Source organism: Podarcis erhardii (genome assembly GCF_964252035.2).
Source record: "Podarcis erhardii genome assembly, chromosome: 1".
Lineage (NCBI taxonomy): Eukaryota > Metazoa > Chordata > Lepidosauria > Squamata > Lacertidae > Podarcis > Podarcis erhardii.
In genome coordinates, this window is record NC_138497.1 from 118,185,639 (window position 1) to 118,202,927 (window position 17,289).

The 17,289-nt window shown below is 43.0% G+C and overlaps 1 protein-coding gene across 4 annotated transcripts in view; it reads left to right on the forward strand.

Annotated features, from left to right (window-relative positions):
* CHN1 (chimerin 1) overlaps nucleotides 1-16,350 on the forward strand; it is a 106,519-nt gene extending 90,169 nt beyond the window's left edge. For all 4 annotated transcript variants that reach the window (XM_081840369.1, XM_081840370.1, XM_081840372.1 and 1 more), the window contains 5 exons: nucleotides 6,879-7,052; nucleotides 7,975-8,052; nucleotides 9,026-9,163; nucleotides 10,769-10,874; nucleotides 15,244-16,350. In XM_081840369.1, the coding sequence (XP_081696495.1) occupies nucleotides 6,879-7,052; nucleotides 7,975-8,052; nucleotides 9,026-9,163; nucleotides 10,769-10,874; nucleotides 15,244-15,415 (668 nt within the window). In that variant the 3' untranslated portion in view covers nucleotides 15,416-16,350. The remainder of the gene's footprint in view (nucleotides 1-6,878; nucleotides 7,053-7,974; nucleotides 8,053-9,025; nucleotides 9,164-10,768; nucleotides 10,875-15,243) is intronic.
* The last annotated feature ends 939 nt before the right edge of the window (nucleotides 16,351-17,289 follow it).

Below are 17,289 nucleotides of genomic sequence, written 5' to 3' on the forward strand. Positions count from 1 at the left end.
TAAGCTACAAAAATGTAGTCCAAGAAATCAGTTTCAATAAAATATGTATATAGGTGAACATCACACAGTTGCAAGGAAAATCCCAAGCTTTCAATACGCGGTTGAATTTACTTCTTAGGGTAGTTGTCTGTCTATCACAAATTAGTTCCATATGAGTGAATGGGTCAGCTTATGGGTGTCCAGTACACATTTGATTTGATTTAATATTTGTATTCCACTTTTCCAACAGCAAATGTTGAGCTCAAAGCAGCTCACAATAATTAAAATAGCATTAAAAGCCAAACAAACATTGCAATCACCACACATGATCATACACAGCCTGTGTAGATTGTTACACGAATGCCAAATTGTTTCTTCGTCATGAATATATGTTTTCGGAGAACCATGTTGGTGGGGGAATGTGAAAACATTAAAACACAAATCCATATACATGGATTTTTGTGAATAAAAGTATATAAACATTCTGTCCACTTCCAAATGGTGTCTTCTCCCTTGGAGCATAATAATGCTAAGACTGTATTACACAGGCATGCAGTGCTTCAGGGCGAATCCTGCTGTGGAAATAAACTCACTGTTCTTTAGATATACTGTTGTCTTAAACCAGATGAAGCCCAGAAAGTTTTCTTTTAATTCTTGCAAATAAAATAGTCTACGTTTCTTATTTAAAATAAAATTCTAGCCGTAGATATCAAAACATGTTAAATTATTATGGGGGGCACAATCAAGACTTTTAAATCTCTCTGATTTCAACCAAAGAGTTAAATACCGCTTCTCTTATCACTGAAATCAGTAGGACTTGCCTAGAATGTTCATCTTTGGCTGGGTTGTGCCCAACATTTTTTTAAAAAAACTGTTTATAGACCAATATTAAATTACAGAGAGTTCAAATGAGAAGAAAACTGTCAGAGGCAGGCAGATTTTTTTTGCACATGAAGTTGCTGTGAAGCTACCTAGTCTGAGATCAAGGCAGGCGAAGAATGTAATCAAGATTCAGAAACAGGTGCTTGCTGGAGGGCAACATCGAAAGAGCATAGGCCTACAGTTGCTCCTTCAAGGTCCTAGTTAGCATTCTGTGGTCAAGATCCAATCCTTAGAGCACCAAAATTGGAATGGGCGCTTATTAGTCATGTAAAACCAGCGTCAGCTATAAAGCAAGAAGACGAAAATTGTATAAAATTCTGAGTCCAGCTGTTTTTGAGCAAAGTCCAATGAACAGAGCATACTCTGATTACTTTTGCAATGTTGCATGTCAGCAGAAGGAGAGAAATAATGGGGCGGGGGGCAAGGGTGTGTGTGGAATGCTATGTGGAGATTTTTCCAGAAAGCACGTAGATTAATTTATAGCATGAGAGCTTGTCAATCCCTTTTCTTCAGAGTAAATTTTATAATCAGTATCTTTTCAGCAGTGCGTGACATACCATGGCAACTAGCTTGCCCCTTCTCTCTAAGCTGGCATGTAGGTGGGTGGCTTGCCTCCCGCATGGCTACCGTTTATATAATGTTCTTTCACACACTGTGCATCGCCATCCACATTAAAATAATGTTTTAGGGCCAGATTTCACACACACACACCCAAGTCCTTGAGTGGGAGGAAGAAAATTAAAAGTGGCTTCCTGCTTTACCCTGAACAAAGCACAGAACAAACTTCCTTCCTTATCTCCTTTAAATTTTCTTGAGCTTTGCATTTGCTTTGGGGGCTTGTACTATTCAAACTTAAAACACCCTCTCCTTGGGCCATCAAGCCAAGTGGCATAGGGCAGGGGTTAGCAACCTTTTTCAGCCGTGGACCGGTCCACCGTCCCTCAGAACATGTGGTGGACCGGACTATATTTTTTTGGGGGGGTGAACGAATTCCTATGCCCCCCAAATAACCCAGAGATGCATTTTAAATAAAAGCACACATTCTACTCATGTAAAAACACGCTGATTCCCCACCCGTCCGCAGGCCGGATTGAGAAGGTCCGCCCCCAGGCCTTAGGTTGTCTACCCCGGCATAGGGAAATCAGTTCACAGCAGTTGTGTTTTTAGAGGGGAGGCTGAGCCCCAAGTCTTAGGTGTTAAGTCCCAGATCTTTTGTCCCTCCCCTTCTGTAAACTGGTTTCTTTTTTTAGTTTGTTCCAGGGTGACTAGACATAATACAAAGTGGAGTGCTCATGAATTATTATTATTATTATTATTATTATTATTATTAATACCCCACTCTCCTCAGCCAAAACCGGGCTCAGAGCAGCTAACATCAAATGTATAACACATTAACATAAAATCAGACAATCAATTAAAATACATCCTAAAATCAGATCAGGATCAGAATAAAATCCAATCAGATGGCAACCAGCAGATTAGGGTTGGGGACCTTAAATGCTCACCAGGCCCAACTGTTTGTGCTGAACTTATATGTGAGAAAAATTGGGAGGCCACTTTCATGCAAGTTATTATGAAAGGGGAGGGGGAGTCAGACTGAACCCCAACCAAAGGCCTGGCAGAACAGCTCCGTCTTGCAGGCCCTGCGGAAAGATGTAAAATCCCACAGGGCCCTGGTCTCTTGTGACAGAGTGTTTCACCAGGCCGGGGCCACGGCTGAAAAGGCCTCAACCCTGGTCGAGGCCAGCCTAATCTCCTTGAGGCTCGGGACCTCCAAAATGTTACTATTTACAGACCGTAAGGTCCTCCATGGGGCATACCAGGAGAGGCAGTCCCGTAGGTGCAAGGGTCCTAGGCTGTATAGGGCTTTAAAGGTTAAAAACAGCACCTTAAACTTGATCCACCAGGAACCACTGCAGTGGGTATAGCACCGGGTGAATGTGATCCCGCAGCAAGGACCCCATAAGGAGTCTCGCCGCGGCATTCTGCACCCGCTGGAGTTTCTGAGACCTCAGCCACCTTCCGTATTAATTTATCCAGAGACAATTGTTCTCGTTTTAATATGTCCCTAAATTAGCAGTTCTTGCCAGTAGATTTCAGGTGGAGCAGAGGGGCCAATCCATACTAGGCTCAGAAAACCTTGCTCGCACGCTATAGCTCAGAGTAAGCCCACAGTGTTTGCTTTTTTCCACTCTGAAAGTCAACCAAGCCTTGCATCTATTCATATAAATTAGTTTACGCAAAAAAATGTGTCATGGGCATATCCCCAAGTCTTTGAAAGTGTTGAACAATGTCTCTGCTTCAAGGAATTGTTGTGCGGTCAAAAGGAGATGAACCCAAGCGCAATGCCCTGAGCTTCTCAGAGGATGGGTGGGATGCAACTGGGATAAATAAATGCTTGCATCTCAGTTGCTGTTGCATTGACACTAACTTGTAATGGATAGATCAAGCCAAACAGCATTGCCAAGGCTAAGAAGGAGCTTGGCCAAAAGGCAGCTTCAAAGACAATATTTGTAACCGACTCAGGAGGAGGTTTAGCCTAAAGAGGAGATGAAAGCCTTAGAAACCGGGTAGCTCACTTTACCCCTGAAGGGCGTGAATGCTCTCCTCTAATTCCAGAGGAGCAATGAACAAAGGGAAGAGATGTTCCATATCAGAGGGACACAAGATTCCTTTGGGTAATGGTGCCTTCCAAGAGTGCAGGTCTATTACTGTGCCATGAATGATTGATTGATTGATTGGGATCATTCATTTAGATGTGGCTTGTTGTAGGCTGTTTTGTGAGAGTGTTGTTCAGTTAAAAGAAACTATTTACTTCAATAAATAACCACATCATAGCATAAAGGTAAAGGGACCCCTGACCATTAGGTCCAGTCGTGGACGACTCTGGGGTTGCGGCGCTCATCTTGCTTTATTGGCCGAGGGAGCCAGCGTACAGCTTCCAGGTCATGTGGCCAGCATGACTAAGCCGCTTCTGGCGCAACTAGAGCAGCGCACAGAAATGCTGTTTACTTTCCCGCGGGAGCGGTACCTATTTATCTACTTGGACTTTGACATCCTTTCAAACCGCTAGGTTTGCAGGAGCAGGGACCGAACAACAGGAGCTCACCCCGTTGCGGGGATTCGAACCGCCGACCTTCTGATCGGCAAGTCCTAGGCTCTGTGGTTTAACCCACAGCGCCACCTGCATCCTACATCATAGCATAGGCTAATGTAATATACCTCTGGTTTTGTTATGTCCATAAAAGCTAGTCAGCTAATTGACCAAAAAGAATTAATTGCAATGATTCTGTGATCAAAGGTCAAAGGACAGTTGTCACAACTCTTAAATGTTATAATCGTGTTTGGTGGCAACTGCTGTGTGCAGGACTTGGTGCTTTTGGGACACAGAGCAAAAGTGAATTGGGGTTCCAGGAGTCTAATAATCAGCTGGGTTGCAGCACTAGTAACTGATTCAATGAGCCACAGGCTACTTTCAAAGTGTTCAGCTTTTATTGCATTCTCCCCTTGAACCCCGTCCCTAGGCATTTAGGACAATTTATTCCAACAGTGTGGCCCCCTTCATGACTCGCAACACAGCAAGCCCGAAAGTATTAAGTGGGGCGGGGGGGCGGGGGACAAGGTTGGTGGGTTGTGGGAGTCACTGTTGCCAGACTGCTGCTGTGGCCCAGGAAACTTTGGAGCACAAGAGTTGCCTGACACAGCAACAAAGGAGAGTGGTTGAGAGCCAGTGTGATGTGACTAGGACTGGGAAGAGACACGTTCAGCATCATAGCCAAACATTGGAGACACCTGTCAGGAGTAAGCATGGACCAATGGTACCAAATAGTATGGGAAACAGCCTTATTAGAAAAACTAACCAACAAACTGAAACAGACACGGGGACAAATAGAAGAAGACGCCTTTATGCCCCCCCCCCCTTTATCACACACACAGCCCAACAAGACAAATGACAAGAATCCGCCAACCGCATACGAATCAATATGGCTAACCTGATTTGAAAGCACTCACCCACCCCACTCACACATGAAAACAAAGTTCACCACAGCCAGTCACAAACAAACAACCACACCCTGGGCCAACCCCAACCTCTCTCACCACCAAAGGAACACTAGGGAATATAGTAAAGAGAACCCGCACAAGCGACGCTGACACAAAACCCCACACATACACTGAGTAGAATAGAAGCATTGCTGCCCGACCCCATCCCCACTCACTATGCCCCCCTCCACCTCTTTCCCCCTTTTCTTCCTAAGGTAACACTAATGTCTCAACAAATGAAACTGATCTGTAGAGAATGTAACTTGAAAAAAGAGACATTGAACATACTTTTAAGCACCATCTCTCAGGCCAGCAAACTTTGCAGGGTTGTTGAGTAGATAACATGGGGAAAGGGGGGCTATGCATGGCCTCCTTGAGCCCTTTGAAGGAAAGGTTGGCTATAAATGAATTTAGTAACAGATAATAGGGGGTTGCGAGTGGAATGCTGGCTAGTTGCTCCAACATACCAGGCTCCTTCTCCAGATGTCCTGCGGCGAGCATACGCCCACAGTTTGCAGCTGCAAGTGACCCATACCTAGCATGCTTGCACAACCGATGGGCCATTTGGCAAATAAAAGGCAGTACTTTTCTGCAAGAGCTTGCAAGTTCTATCCTTGGTGGTTTGCAGTCATTTTTGAAAAAAAAAAAAATTCTTTCCTTCAAAAAGTCTTCCTTAGAATGGTTATCACTACAATTGTCTCTTCTTATTTGTGGGTCAATTAATATCTGTAGAATACTTGGTGTTCCACTAGGCTGCCAATACCAGCAAATGAGGATTCCCCAGCAATTTTAACCAACTTAATGGAAGCTAATATGAGCAAGTGCAAGTACATTGTTTTTTTCTTTCCACAGATCCAAAATTAGCCCCAGGTGGGACTTAGCTGAAGCTTATTTCATCCACTTGCCCCAAATCCTGCTTTGATTTCATGACGATCATAAAACTGAAGGAACTCTCTGGTTGTCTTTTTGAGGGGCATATACATGATTATTATTTCCGTTTCTATTTGTTCTCAAAAGTGACAGAATGCCTACCCTTCCCCAGTGATAAAATACGATGGCCATGCATTAACATATGAGGATGTTTCTATAAAGCTCATTCAGCAACTATATATATTCCAGTGAATTAGAAGCAGGAAGAAGGTTAGGGCTGACTAAAATCAAATCAGCAGTGGAAGAGAAAATGACAGCTTTGCTTATTGTACTCTCAGCAAATATTTGAAATGGGTCCTCGTGGGGCAATCTTAATATACAGTCCTTACAGGTCTTGTGTTTGCTCATGCATTAATGAAAGCACATTATTACAGCTTTCACTGGAGAGTGCGAGAATCGATATTTTCTGTTCTTAAATATTGTCTTTCCATTGATGCCCTGGAAAAGTGCAAGGGAAGAATGGCTTATCTGAGACATTTCAACTTGCAGTATCTGAGAATCTATTTCATCATGTTTCTAGGCTTTCTCGCGGTTTATGAAATTCCATATAGTGTAATCTTTGCCTTGGTGGCCTGAGAAACTAGAAAACATTGGGATAATCTGAAAATAAGATAGAAAGGACTGGTGGTTTTAGAAGCTGTGAAGGGGACTGACAGTGAATTTTGGATGATTAGTTTATATAAAGGGGTTACTGCTAAACTCAGAACACTCAAGGCCACTTTGTACACATGCAAGATGGGCATAGCTTGATGAAAGAACATGTGCTTTGGCTGCAGAGGGGAATAGGTTCATTCTGTAGCATCACTTCATTGCAGCATCACTTGCAATGAAGTCATATTGAAGTATATGCTGATAACCTGTTATAAACATGTAGAGCCAAGGTGATAATATACTTCAAACTGTGTACAGGTCCTGTACTGCATGCAGTCACTTAAGAGATCTTTAAAATAGCAGACTCTCTAGGATTTCATAGCTACAGTTTCATAGCACTAAATGTTGGGCTAACCGTTTTGTTGTTGTTGTTGCTTGTATGCTTTCCCCACCAGATTGCGGCTTAAACGTTCATAAGCAATGCTCCAAGATGGTCCCAAACGACTGCAAGCCGGACCTGAAACATGTCAAAAAAGTGTACAGCTGTGATCTCACTACACTAGTAAAAGCGCACTTCACAAAGAGACCAATGGTCGTAGACATGTGCATTAGAGAGATTGAATCAAGAGGTAAGGCATCTTTAAATGATATTGTTGCCTTGCTTATAATTCCTTTAGATCAGAGCTTTCCAAACTGTGTGAGCATGTCGGCTGCAGTGTGTAGGTGTGTCATGCGAACACTCCTCCAGGGGGCTGGTAAAAGGTTAGTTTAACCTCCGGTTTGCTAGTAAAACTGAATTGCTGTGTTGCAGAATGATGCATGTGTCACCGACACGTAAAGTTTGGAAAACTCTGCTTTAGATTGATCTGGTTTAGCTGAATTTTAAGTTTGAAACTGTTTTGCATGACACATTTTACAAATAAGTACCCATTTCCCTGAGCAATTCATGCTTAACTTTGCATTGGTTTTTTCTTTTTTTTTAATGTAATGTCTCTGCTGAATCCCCGTTATTGTTTCTTTAATGGTACAAGTTACAAAAAATATTCTTTCCAGTGCTTTAATATTTATGCCTGCTGTTGAGTGATCTCTTCTACTTGCACAAATGCGCTCTTCCCAATATATTTCTCTGGAAAATAACAGGTAAATTATATATTTATAGCTAGGCACTCTGATAATTACACATTTCCACCTCAACGTCTACCCCTGCTAATGATTCTTTGCTTGAATTTTGCTCTTATGATATTTAAATATATGTAAATAAGCTTGGATATTCTAATGTGAGTGGTTTGTTTTCAAATTCCTTTGTGATTCGATGACATCTTCCTCATTCCAGGGACCATTATCATAAATATGTTTGTGTAAAATTATTGGGTGCTGATCACAACAGTGTTACATATTTAGGATTGAGAGCTGGCGGTGAAATTTATGCTCAGAAAGGAAGATGTGGCTTTTAAAGCTCAGCTCAGATTTATGCGTTGCTAGCAGTAAAGAAATATGACTGTAGAAAAGATAAATATCTTAAGTTTAATTGAGTGGTGTGTTTTTTTACAGGTCTCAATTCTGAAGGACTCTACAGAGTATCTGGATTCAGTGACCTAATTGAAGATGTCAAAATGGCTTTTGACCGAGGTAATATTCCTTACTGGATGTTTTAGCTTTTACATCCAGCACAGCGGCCAAGACTCCAAAGCGCAGCACCCACACCAGATAGCAGACCATTTTTAAAATGGAGTGGACTTGCAAAGCTTGTGATATGAGACTCTTAATCTCAGCATTGTGGGTTCGATTCCCAGGTTGGGCAAAAGATTCTTGCATTGCAAAGGTTTGGACTAGATGACCCCTGTGCTTCCTTTACAACTCTACGATTCTATGGTTTAGTGCAGCTATGATCAAGATCCATCCATTCCGAAATCTTAGCATGAAAATAATTCTTAGGTCAGGAATTGGTTTCAGGTTCCACAACTGGATGCCATTCAACACACCAAACAATCACTCCTAGGTACCCCAAGCTTCCTTCATTTCAGAAGTAAAATTTAAGACTGGGAGTCATTTCATTGCTCCTGCTGTTAAACAACTCAAGTTTTAGGGATCTTTCCCAGTCTACTGCAAATCAACCATAGGTTGACCAGTAGATGCAGATCTACTGTACCTAAGGAAGGTTTTCCCATACCAGCCATTGTATACGTTGACAGTATGAGGTCTGGTGAATTGGCCTTGATTACTGAGCAGAGGACAGAGTAGTGATTTGGCTGATTTATCCAGCCATTGTCATCTCACTTAGTAAAGGAATCGCTCTTGCAAATTGAGGTAAACATAAATTAACTTTCTCACTATCTGTACCAATTCGCTGGTAAGGAAGAAAGACTTGGTTTAATGTGTAAAGCAATCATTATTTAATTTATAACGTCTTGTGAAAAGAAGAACAAGCTGGTTTAAGTGTACTTGACTTAGGGCTGAAACCTATGCCAATATAGTACTGGAGTTGTTTACAAAAGGCTTGCTGGGACAACAGTAAATGTTCAATTTTGTATGAAAATAACCCTCCTACATTGTTTGCTTTTCCTCTCCCCCACCCCCTTTTCTCCCTCGCTTTTACCTACAGATGGGGAAAAAGCAGACATCTCTGTGAATACGTATGAAGATATCAATATTATCACAGGTGCACTTAAACTGTACTTCAGGGATTTGCCAATTCCGCTAATCACATACGATGCCTACCCAAAGTTTATAGATTCTGCAAGTAAGTTTTAGTTTATACTATTTTTTCAAGTGAACTTTGTCCCGCCCCGCCCCCGCCGCCTTTTAGTGATTTTTTTTATTGTTTATTATCTCTAGATTCTCCATAGGTTTTGTTTTTGTAGAGTCAAGCAACTTGTGGCGATTGTGTGTTTGTGTGTGTTTAAGCTAGAGTAACATTTTATTATACAGTCATCCTTTAAGAGCAGGTTGAAGTCAACAACCTTTTCAGAAGTAGAATCAGAAACATCTGGGTAGGACACACACACCCCTCCAATATTTTATTGTATTCACTTCTTTATGCAAGGGAGCAAGAGTAAACATTCATTAATCCCACCCACCCCCAGCAGAAGCACCAAATGTCTAACGACTTGCTAAACTTGTTTCGATCTTCTTTTTTGCATTCATGTGACCACCATATCTCCTATCAGATAAGTTCGAAATATTAGGTGAAATAAGAAAACCTAACTGTAGGGTAGATTCTTTCATCTTCAGTTCCTTTCAGCGACTCCTGTCCTAGATGCTAAACTTCAGGCAAGACAGTGTTTTTGTTAGGTTTTATCTTAAACAAGAGCAAAAAACAATTTGGGAAAGAAAATACTTTTGCCTTTCTTGTGGACGTTGGTTTGTTTACAGATGGTTGCCTTGGTGATATTATCTTGTGTCGATTGCAGTAGTCATTGTATCATCACCCTGTTCGTTGTTTTATTGTTAAAACTTCAGGCAAGACAGGTTCCATGGGGGGGGGGGGTTCGTGCAAGTTGTTACAGCACCTATCTGTTTTCTTACCTGAAATGAACAAACTGTAAATAGCAGCAGTAATACTTTACTACACCGACAAATGCAGCTGTTCAAGGTTTATGATACAGGCTAGCTGCCCTTATCTGAAAAACGCTGTGTCATGCAATACTCCCTTCGTGAATGAGTCTAAATTCATTAAAAACAGACTCCCAGGGCAGATAAAATCGGGACTGCGTCCTCTGGTCTCCACTTGGTAAAATATTGATTAGATGAGTTAAAACTAATTTAAAACTTGAGAGCTGAGGAGGAACTCTCCGCTTCACAAACCATTCCTCATCATCGGTTTAATTACAATAATTACAATATATGGAAGTGAAAGCTGGACCATAAAGAAGGTTGATCACCGAAGAATTGATGCCTTTGAATTATGGTGCTGGAGGAGACTCTTGAGAGTCCCATGGACTGCAAGAAGATCAAACCTATCCATTCTTAAGGAAATCAGCCCTGAGTGCTCACTGGAAGGACAGATCCTGAAGCTGAGGCTCCAATACTTTGGCCACCTCATGAGAAGAGAAGAGTCCCTGGAAAAGACCCTGATGTTGGGAAAGATGGAGGGCACAAGGAGAAGGGGACGACAGAGGACGAGATGGTTGGACAGTGTTCTCGGAGCTACTAACATGAGTTTGACCAAACCGCGGGAGGCAGTGGAAGACAGAAGTGCCTGGCGTGCTCTGGTCCATGGGGTCACGAAGAGTCGGACACGACTAAACGACTAAACAACAACAAAGAATTATCTGGGAAGACTACCCAAACTCTTGAAACCCCCACATATTTTGGCTTCAATTTGATCAGATATTTTTTGTTTCAGAAACCACGGATCCTGACGAACAGCTGGAAATACTTCACGAAGCCCTGAAACTGCTGCCTCCTGCTCACTGTGAGACCTTACGGTATCTCATGGCGCATTTAAAAAGGTATGGAAATGAATGGTCCTTCTTAGTTTCTCTTGGGTGTTTCTTGCCTCTGGTTCTTGGGCCAACTGCTGCAGGCATTAAATCCTAAGGGTAGGACTCCAGTGATGGAAGGCATTACTCAATAGGGAGTGGCAATTTTCAGCAGTCCTCCTCCTCCCTACAGTCACATGTGTCCCGTCCCCCCAAAAATGTAGGAACTGGAGGGTCCCCCAAACTTCTGATTTAGAGAAGGAAAGGAGCTGCAGCAGAAGGAAGAATTGCCATAAAATTTCCTCCTTCCCAGTTCTGTTGGTGGGTGCCTTCTGGCAGTGGAAGAGACAGCATTGGAATGTCACCCTTTGTGCCCTATTCATGTGCTGAGCCCTGATAAGCAAATTCTCAACAAGAAGTGTGAATTGCATATTTCCCCCTTCATCTAACTATCTGCGAAACAATGTGAGTGTTTCCATGTCAAATGAGGCTGCTGTAAATTCAGAGGAATGATCATAGATTGGTTTTGGAATTACTTAGCCCTTGTGAGGTCACACAGCACAGTCCCTCATCCCCATTTATTTCCTCTGAAAATAAAGATCCCGTAAAATGCCTCTTTGTTTTTGCTCCCCTTCACTGAAGAACAGGTGAGATTTGTCCCTTTGGATAGCTCAGTTGGTTAGAGCGTGGTGCTGGCGTTGCATCAACTGCATTCCACTGTTCAAAAATCTAAACTTCCCTGAGAGTGTAATCCTAATCCTCTCTGGTTTGGGTTTTTGTTTTCCTTTGCAAAAACATTTTTTCCCACCAAAAAGACATCTTATTTCCCCCTCTTATGAGGAACATTCTTTGATCATATAGTTTTCTTTGGGAGGATAGCATTCTGGCCATCAAGACAATGCAAAGTAATATTCTGATTATCCCAGAGCAACCATGCCTTTAGTTAGTCCATGCAAACTTTGGATCTTCAGGTAGTTAATTTGTCTTTCCCGGTTACATGGACTATATGCAGCACTGTTTTTCTTGTCTACCACATTGAGCATGGCTTGGCCTACGGTCTCAAAGTAGAAATCTGGCTGAACCAACTCAGCTGTGCCAGTCTGTAATTGAAACATTAAAAAATGAGCAACTCCCTCCGCCACATCTTCAGCCCTGGCTGGCCTGAACAGCAAAGTTTGGGATGTAGTAGTTGCTCTCCCAGTGTTCCCAGCCCAGGGTTTAGGATTGCTGTACCCAGCCAATAAAATTCCAGTAATGATAGTGTGCCCTAGATTCAGGTAGCACCTTAGAGACCAGCTAAGTTTGTTCTTGGTATAAGCTTCCGTGTGCATGCACACTTCTTCAAATACACTGAAACAGAAGTCACCAGAAGTCATATAAGGGTCTGGTGACTTCAGTTTCAGTGTATCGGAAGAAGTGTGCATGCACTTATACCAAGAACAAACTTAGTTGGTCTCTAAGGTGCTACTGGACAATTGTTTCATTTTTTTAATATATTTCAATAGCGTGCCCTGTTCTTTGAACAACCATTTTTAGTTCTTGACACAAGCTTTGGTTTTTTAATTTGGAAAAATTAACATCTTTGCTATGGATAAGGAAAGCCACAATCCAGACTACGTGAAGCACATTTAAGGCCTGCTCTCCTCTCTTAACAAAAAAAAAGGGGGGGTCACTTTCCCTCTATCACACCCAAAACGATTTTTCATTCCCTTTTATTAACAGCACCATTTTCTTTGAGAAGCTCAGCGAGATATTAATGGGATCCGTTGACAAATGTGCACATGCCACTTCAGATGATTTGTAGTGGTTTATTCTTTAAAAAGTATTCTCTAAATATATACTCCACTCATGCAAGTATAATTTCACAATCAAAAACCTCTTTAAAAGTCAAATGTACAAAAATGCAAATGCAAACAGCAAAAGAGGCAAGAAAGGAGGAAGAGAGTAGTTTCTGATAGACTTCCAAAAAACTTGTTATTTAGTGTGAAGGCCAACCAGCTCTTTTCTATAGCAATAGCCAAGAAATTTCCACAGATGCAAGAATAACTCAGCCATACCCATTTCACATAGGTACATAAGCAGCATATAACTTTTTATAGGCATGCTCACGAAGACGTGTTGCGATGAGGGAACAGCTAATGAAGTCTTGTTATCAAATTCAGTTGGTCAGCCTGCTTGGCTATATTTAAACTCGCTGTAAATAGAAACTGCAGAGGTTGGCCAGCTTCAGAACAATATGCCAAACAGTTATCAGCTCCTAGTTATCATGATAGGTGTCTGAAATTTATTTTACTCTATAATATAGAATGAACACTGTAGAGAGGGGGCTGCTGGTGTTTTATTTATAATTCACAGACATCTCAACAGTGGGTATTTAGTTATATATGTGTGCCCTTGATGGGGATTTTGAGTTGTAATCCTGTGATATGAATTTAATCTGTTCACCAGCTAATTTACAAATATTAATTTGTTCTGAGAGGCAATTAACTGCCATAAAGCGTATTGTAGCCTCTCAAGACAGCTGCTTCCATGCTGCGCCATTCAAACAGAGTCCGAAGAGAGGGAGACAATCACTTTTCCTGTCATTTACCACATAGATTGTGTATCGTAGATGTTTATTCAATGCATTTAGATGGTTTGCTTTGTGTGCTTTATATTTATTCCATTTTACTGTTTATAACATGAAAAGTGATGTGTGTGTGGTTCCATAGAAGTACGTGGCCTCTTTCAATTCTAGACTTTCATCCTTCCTCTAAGGCAGCGGTTCTCAACCTGTGGGTTCCCAGATGTTGTTGGACTACAACTCCCATCATCCCTGAGCTCTGGCCTTGCTAGCTAGGGGTGATGGGAGTTGTAGGTCAACAACATCTGGGGACTCACAGGTTCAGAAAGGCTGCTCTAAGGAGCCCCTAAGGGGATATCCGTCTCACAGTAGTCCTTTAGGGCAGTAGTTTCCAACATGCTCAAAATTTGCCAAGCACCAGGAGCATTTTGCACCTGGCCATCAGCCACTTGCAACCAAGTGAAGATGCCCAGATACAGTGGTACCTCGGGTTACATACGCTTCAGGTTACATACGCTTCAGGTTACAGACTTCGCTAACCCAGAAATAGTACCTCGGGTTAAGAACTTTGCTTCAGGATAAGAACAGATATCACACGGTGGCAGCAGGAGGCCCCATTAGCTAAAGTGGTGCTTCAGGTTAAGAACAGTTTCAGGTTAAGAACGGACCTCTGGAACGAATTAAGTATGTAACCAGAGGTACCACTGTACCAGGATGGTGCCGGAGATCTCCACCATCTGGAGTTGCCTGCCTGGGGATCCTTGGGTCTTACCTGTTTTCACATACTAGCAACACATCCTGTAGAATTCTATCCATTATATTTTATCTGCACAATCAAAATGAATTTCAGGAACCAAAAAGTCCTATTAAAAAACAAAACTTTCCTGCCGTATGGCCCCCAAATGGCAAAGAGGCATTCTGTTTTTGGTAACTGTAACCCTGGGTTTAAGGAGCCATTTGGTGCCTGGCTCAGATATCTGGTTTTCTAACCCTGTTTATAATCACAAGGACCCCCTTTTAACATCAGATTTCACGTGCTGTAATTGTTGTAAGGTCAGATCTTAAGAGTACAGAATTATCAACACAATCAGGGTGCCTACAGGGTTTTCTGGGCCCCATATGTGAATTGAACCCCCTGCTGCAATAACAAAAGAAACTAGTTTCCATGAGAAGAGTTTGTTGCAAAACTGTAATTCTCAGGGTTCCTGTAGTTGGGACTCAAGTGTCCCCCCAAGTCTTGCCAACTGGATTTCTGTAAAGCAGTGATCATAAGGCAGACTGTCTGGAAACGGGGTAGAGAGGGGAGAATCAGGGGCGGAGGAAGGGGGGGGGCGGGCCGCCCCGGGTGTCACCACTGAGGGGGTGAGAAAATGGCGGGCGGCACTCACCACGGGGCCTGCAGCGTGCCCAAGCCACACGTCTCTTCTGGGAGTGACACGGTGGCTTGGGCGCACGCAGGCTCCCCGCTGCCCCAAACAGTTCACCCTCAGCTGTAGGGCAGCTGAGTGGGAAGAGGTAGGCAGACTCTTCAGAGGTCCCGTGGAGCATCCTGCCCCAGTTTTCCCTGCCCTCACAGGCAGCTGGCCCTGCCCCTGGGCACAGGGCACATGCACTGCCCCAGGCGCCCAATCAGCTTGCTCTGCTGCTGGGGAGAATATCTGCCATGACGACATACAGCTGCCAATAGGGCAAAATACATTATGACCATTAAAACATTTAATTAGTAGCGTCAATGTGGTTTGTGTTTCTGTTCCCATGTTCGTGAGATCAGTCTGGCAGCTACCAATAATGTCTTCCCAGTGCTTTGTGTTTTAACTGTAGCCCTCCTTGTTTCAGGGTAACGCTCCACGAAAAGGAGAATCTGATGAACGCAGAGAACCTGGGCATTGTTTTTGGACCAACACTGATGCGAGCGCCGGAACTTGATGCGATGGCTGCCCTGAACGATATCCGTTACCAGAGACTTGTGGTGGAGATGCTTATAAAAAACGAAGATATTTTATTTTGAAGTTGTTTGTGGGTGTGGGTGTGCATGTATGTTTTTAAATGAACTGCAAAAAAGAAAAAGAAAAAAGAGAATCCAGGGATGATGAAGGAATATTTTGAAGTGGAGCCTGCAGCGGAATTCTGATTGTGAGGTTTTTGATGTATGAAAGGTGCTTGTTTATCGTTGCTTGTGTGGTATCATTCAGACAATGTTGGGAACATATATTGTACTTTCCAGTACTAAATAGGTCTGGGGGGTTTCATCATAGTACAGGAAATTCAAACTGAAATAGGTCTCCTCCTTGTTTTACCTTCTCTTGTGAGGCTTCTGCTGCAAAGGACACAACAGGAACAGCACAGCTTTTGTGTTCTGGAATAGTCTGTGATTGTACTTTAGCATGTTTCTCAGTGTAAATCTGTTGTGGGTTTCTTACTATGTTCCGTAATTGGTTTCTGATATTTCAGTTGCAGGGGGGGGGGGAGCAGATTGCAGTGAACCAAGACCTCTAGCTCTTCATTGACATCACCCCTCATTCTTAGCCTACTTTGAAAGATACCATATTTACTCAAATCTAATGCGTGCCTTTTTTGGCCAAATTATGTTGCGAAATTTAAGGTGCTCATTAGATTCAATAGCACATTTACATTCGCCAGCAAATCCTTCCCCCACCCCCAAGGTTCTGAAAAATTGAGGCGTGCATTAGATTCAATGGTGCATTCGACTCGAGTAAATATGGTAATTTCTAGCTGGGTTCTATAGCATTTGTTTTAACAATGGTGTGCATTTTTCTTTTACCTTGTGGCTGCCACTTTTAAGTCATGCCTTTTTTTGTAAAGATCCAGTTAAAGGTGGCAAACTGAATGAATGAAGACTGGTTTGTTGTTGTTTTAAATGGTAATTTTGTATTTTTATTGGGCATGCGTATTAATTTATTAAAGTTTTGCATTGGAACCTTACCACGTCTGGCTGCATTTTTGCCCCAGTATCACAGACATGCAGCCCATTCCCCCACCCCAAACAAAAACACACTTATTTGACAAGTCCTACTTGACTTCTCGGTGGGACGCGGGTGGCGCTGTGGGTAAAACCTCAGCGCCTAGGGGGGTTCGAATCCCCGCAGCGGGGTGAGCTCCCGTCGTTCGGTCTCAGCTCCTGCCCACCTAGCAGTTCGAAAGCACCCCCGGGTGCAAGTAGATAAACAGCTACCGCTTTATAGCGGGAAGGTAAACAGCGTTTCCGTGTGCTGCACTGGTGCTGGCTCGCCAGAGCAGCTTTGTCACGCTGGCCACGTGACCCGGAAGTGTCTCCGGACAGCGCTGGCCCCCGGCCTCTTAAGTGAGATGGGCGCACAACCCTAGAGTCGGACACGACTGGTCCGTACGGGCAGGGGTACCTTTACCTTTACCTTTACTTGACTTCTTTAGCCTATTCCCAAATACAGTGGTACCTCTACTTACGAACGTGATCCGTTTCAGGGTGCCATTCACACCCTGGAAAGTCCGTAAGTAAAACACCACTGCGAAGCGCGATAGAGCGCTCCTGCACATGCGCGAAGCGTGCAGATTGCTTCTGCGTCCATGCGCGTGGCGAACCCAGAAATAAACACTTCCAGGTTTGCCGCGTTCATAACCTGAAAAGCCACAAAGTGAAGCCAGCGTAACACGAGGTATGACTGTAATAAATGCACAAGACTGGAACTTTACAACCCTGTTCTCTCGTAAACAGAGTTAAGCTTTAGCCTATTGAAATCTTGAACTTAAACATGCCTAACTCAACACAAGATCAGGCTGTTAGTGGGTTGGGGAACCATTTTCAGGCTGAGGCTGCACTCCCTTTTGCCTGTGGCTGGTGCAGCCAGAAGTGAAAGCGGGCAGAGAGATGAAAGCAAATTTCAC